This window comes from Chlorella variabilis (assembly GCF_000147415.1).
Source record: "Chlorella variabilis unplaced genomic scaffold CHLNCscaffold_2, whole genome shotgun sequence".
Lineage (NCBI taxonomy): Eukaryota > Viridiplantae > Chlorophyta > Trebouxiophyceae > Chlorellales > Chlorellaceae > Chlorella > Chlorella variabilis.
In genome coordinates, this window is record NW_005435086.1 from 363419 (window position 1) to 366507 (window position 3089).

A 3089-nucleotide genomic window follows, 5' to 3' on the forward strand; every position below is an offset into this window, starting at 1 on the left:
GCGACCTGGACCTGCCCACGGAGCGGATAGGGCGGTACGAGACGCAGCTGGTGGAGCACTTCTTCCAGTCCCTGGCCAACACCTCGGGCATGACGCTGCACATCCGCCAGGCAAGCACAGCGTGGCCAGCGTGGCAATGGCAGCGGCGGCGCTGGCCCTCGCCGTCGCGCGCCGCCTGCTGGCCGCCCGGGGCTGTGCCAGCTGCATGCAGCCTTGGCGCCTGTGCTTCGCTGGGCCCCCGCCTGGTGCACTGCCTGCCCGCTGCTGGTGCCCAGCCCAGCCCGCCCGCATGGTGCTGCTGCGTGGCCAGCCCACCAGCGGGCCCTGCCCCGCCCTCTGCCTTGCCTGCAGCTAGCGGGCAAGAACTCGCACCACATTGTGGAGGCGACGTTCAAGGCGTTTGCCAGGGCGCTGCGCCGCGCGTGCGAGGCCGATCCGCGGCGCGCCGGCACCATCGCCTCCTCCAAGGGCGTGCTGACCCAGCATTGATGACATGACTACATTAAAATTGAGCGATGTGCATGTGACACACCCCGCGGCTCGGCAAGGGGTGGTTGGCAAGCGGCGGCAGTTGTGCACACGCTCCCCGCCTCAGCATCGCCAACTGCCGGACCTCCAGGCCCGCTGATGCGAGCCCATTGCGGTGGGAGGGCAGCAGCACATGCGCAACATGCGTCGGCCGATCACAGAGTTTGAGTTGGCAGCAGAATTCTCCGGCAGGTGGTGCAATTCAGCGCGTGATAGCGGGGTGCGGTGGCGGGCCACTCGCTGCTCTTCCTATGCAAGGTGCTCTCCAGAAGGTACCCATGCCGTACACACAAGCAGCGTTTGCCTTCCCTCGTTGCTGCCACCCAACATACCATCACGCATCATAGTGTCAGCAGCACAGGATGTTCTTTGGAGGCGGAGGCTTCCCTTTTGGGGACATCCCAGGCATGGGAGGGCCTGGGGGCCCCAGGACGCGGGGCGCCAGCGGCCCGGTGAACAATAAGCGCTACTACGAGATCCTGGGGGTGGCACAGGAGGCCACAGATGTTGAAATCAAGAAGGCCCACAGGTCAGAAATGAAGCTTCGGCGAGGGGATGGCCGGCGGCTGGGAGCCTTCCACGGCGGCCTCCCATCCGCCCCGCCCGCCAGAAGGAGTGGCGTGGCTGGGGCCTAACAGGGGGCCGCCCCCGCATGCTTCAGCCCATGCCCAGCGCCGCCACTGCCACTCACCTTCTGGACGCTCCCGCTTTTCGACCCTCTGCCTCTGCCATGCAGGAAGGCGGCCCTCAAATACCACCCAGACAAAGGTGACTGCCCAGCAGCGCAGCAGCGGGAACCTGGGTGGCGGGCAGCAGAGGGCAGCAGAACCGCCTCGCCGCCTGCCTTCCCGCCTTCCGGCAGCTCGCCGCAACCCGCCTGGCGCCTGACTGCGGGTGCTGGCTGGCTGCAGGCGGCGATGAGGAGAAGTTCAAAGAGGTCAACGAGGCCTTTGACGTGCTGCGTGACCCGGAGAAGCGCAAAATCTACGACCAGGTCTGCGCTGTGCCGCGCTGGCAGCGGCAGCCAGGGCGGTGGTTGGGGCGGGGCGCGGCACCTGGGGCGTGCTGCGCAGCAGCTGCGCAGTCAGCAGCCGCGCCTGCCCTGATGCATATGAACTAGGACGTTTCTCCCTCTCCTCTGGGACGCACCTGGTGATGCGTTCTCTGGCCTGATCTGAGCTGCCTGCCTGTCACGCCGCTGCAGTTTGGAGAGGAGGCGGTGAAGGAGGGGATGGGCGGCGGCGGCGGCGGCGGCCCCGCAGACATCTTCGACCTCTTTGGCATGGGCGGCGGCTCGCGGCGCGGCGCCCCGCGGGAGCGGCGCAGCGAGGACGTCGTGCACAAGTGAGCGAGGCGGGAGGGTGGGAGGGCGGCCACAGCCGCGCCGCTGCCGCTGCCGCGGTGTCTATGGTGCCTTGGCGGCAGCATTTGGGTGGCAGCGGCAGCGTTTTGGGGGCTGGGTGGCGTGTCTGGCTGACGCTGAGCGGGCGCTGTTCTGCCTCTGCTCACGCAATGCTGGGCTCCCCTCCCAGAGCCTTCCCGCCTTGCTTGCCTTCCGCCGGGCCTCCTTACAAGCTCCGGAACCCACCCCTTCCCTGCCCCCTGCCCTGCCTCCTGCTTGCACCCCGCAGGATGAAGGTGGGGCTGGACGAGATGTACAAGGGCAGCGTGCGCAAGCTGCAGATGACCCGCAGCGTCAAGTGCGCCTCGTGCAGCGGCAGCGGCAGCAAGAGCGGCAAGCGGTACACGTGCGAGGTGCGGGGCGTACCGCTGGCACCTCTGCGGCCCGGCGCCCGCCTGGGCCCACGCGCATGCTGCATGCGCAGATGCCGCGCATCGCCGCCGCGCAGCACACGCCCTGTTGCGAGGCTGAACGGCGGGCCTGGGCACGCCTGCAGAGCCTGTGCAGAGTCTGTGCACAGCCGCAGCCCTGCTGTTCCTCCTGCCGACTCGCTCCTGCTCACCCCGCCTGCTGACTCTGCTGCCTGCTCCACGCCTGCAGACCTGCCACGGCAGCGGCGTAGAGATGAAGCTGCGGGCGCTGGGCCCGGGTATGGTGCAGCAGATCCAGCAGCGCTGCTCGCGCTGCGGCGGCGGCGGCTACGCCTGCCCGCCCGCCGACAAGTGCGGGCAGTGCGACGGCAAGGGGCTGGCGCCGGAGAAGAAGGTGTTTGAGGTGAGGGCCAAGCCCTGCTGCCGCTGCCGCCGCCGCTGCTGCCACTCCCTGCTCTGCTGCCGCCGCTGCTCTCAGCCGGCCGCTGCCCGGCACAAGCACAGCACCACGCCTCCTGCCCCTCATGCCCCTCCTCCCTGCCCTCCCCCGCGCGCCCCCGCCTCCCACATCGGCATTGAGCAGGTGCACATCGAGCCCGGCCACCGCCACGGCAGCAAGGTGGTGTTCCGCGGCGAGGCGGGCAGCGACTCCCCCGACGTGCTGCCGGGCGACCTCATCTTCATCCTGGAGCAGAAGGAGCACGGCGGCTTCAAGCGCATCGGCACCGACCTGTTCTTCGAGAAGTCGGTCAGCCTGTTGGACGCGCTGTGCGGTGAGCGGGGGTCGG

General features: G+C 69.0%; 2 protein-coding genes across 2 annotated transcripts in view; both read left to right on the plus strand.

Moving 5' to 3' along the window:
* CHLNCDRAFT_137630 (hypothetical protein) overlaps positions 1-489 on the plus strand; it is a gene marked incomplete at both ends in the record, with an annotated part of 1911 nt that extends 1422 nt beyond the window's left edge. Inside the window, one exon of the mRNA XM_005851034.1 lies at positions 352-489. Coding sequence (XP_005851096.1) covers positions 352-489 — 138 coding nt within the window. The remainder of the gene's footprint in view (positions 1-351) is intronic.
* A 391-nt stretch (positions 490-880) lies between these two features.
* Positions 881-3089, plus strand: part of CHLNCDRAFT_29444 (hypothetical protein) — a 4092-nt gene continuing 1883 nt past the window's right edge. The window contains exons 1-7 of the mRNA XM_005851035.1: positions 881-1057; positions 1265-1296; positions 1440-1522; positions 1733-1872; positions 2160-2283; positions 2531-2704; positions 2885-3074. Of these exons, the coding sequence (XP_005851097.1) occupies positions 891-1057; positions 1265-1296; positions 1440-1522; positions 1733-1872; positions 2160-2283; positions 2531-2704; positions 2885-3074 (910 nt within the window). The 5' untranslated portion in view covers positions 881-890. The remainder of the gene's footprint in view (positions 1058-1264; positions 1297-1439; positions 1523-1732; positions 1873-2159; positions 2284-2530; positions 2705-2884; positions 3075-3089) is intronic.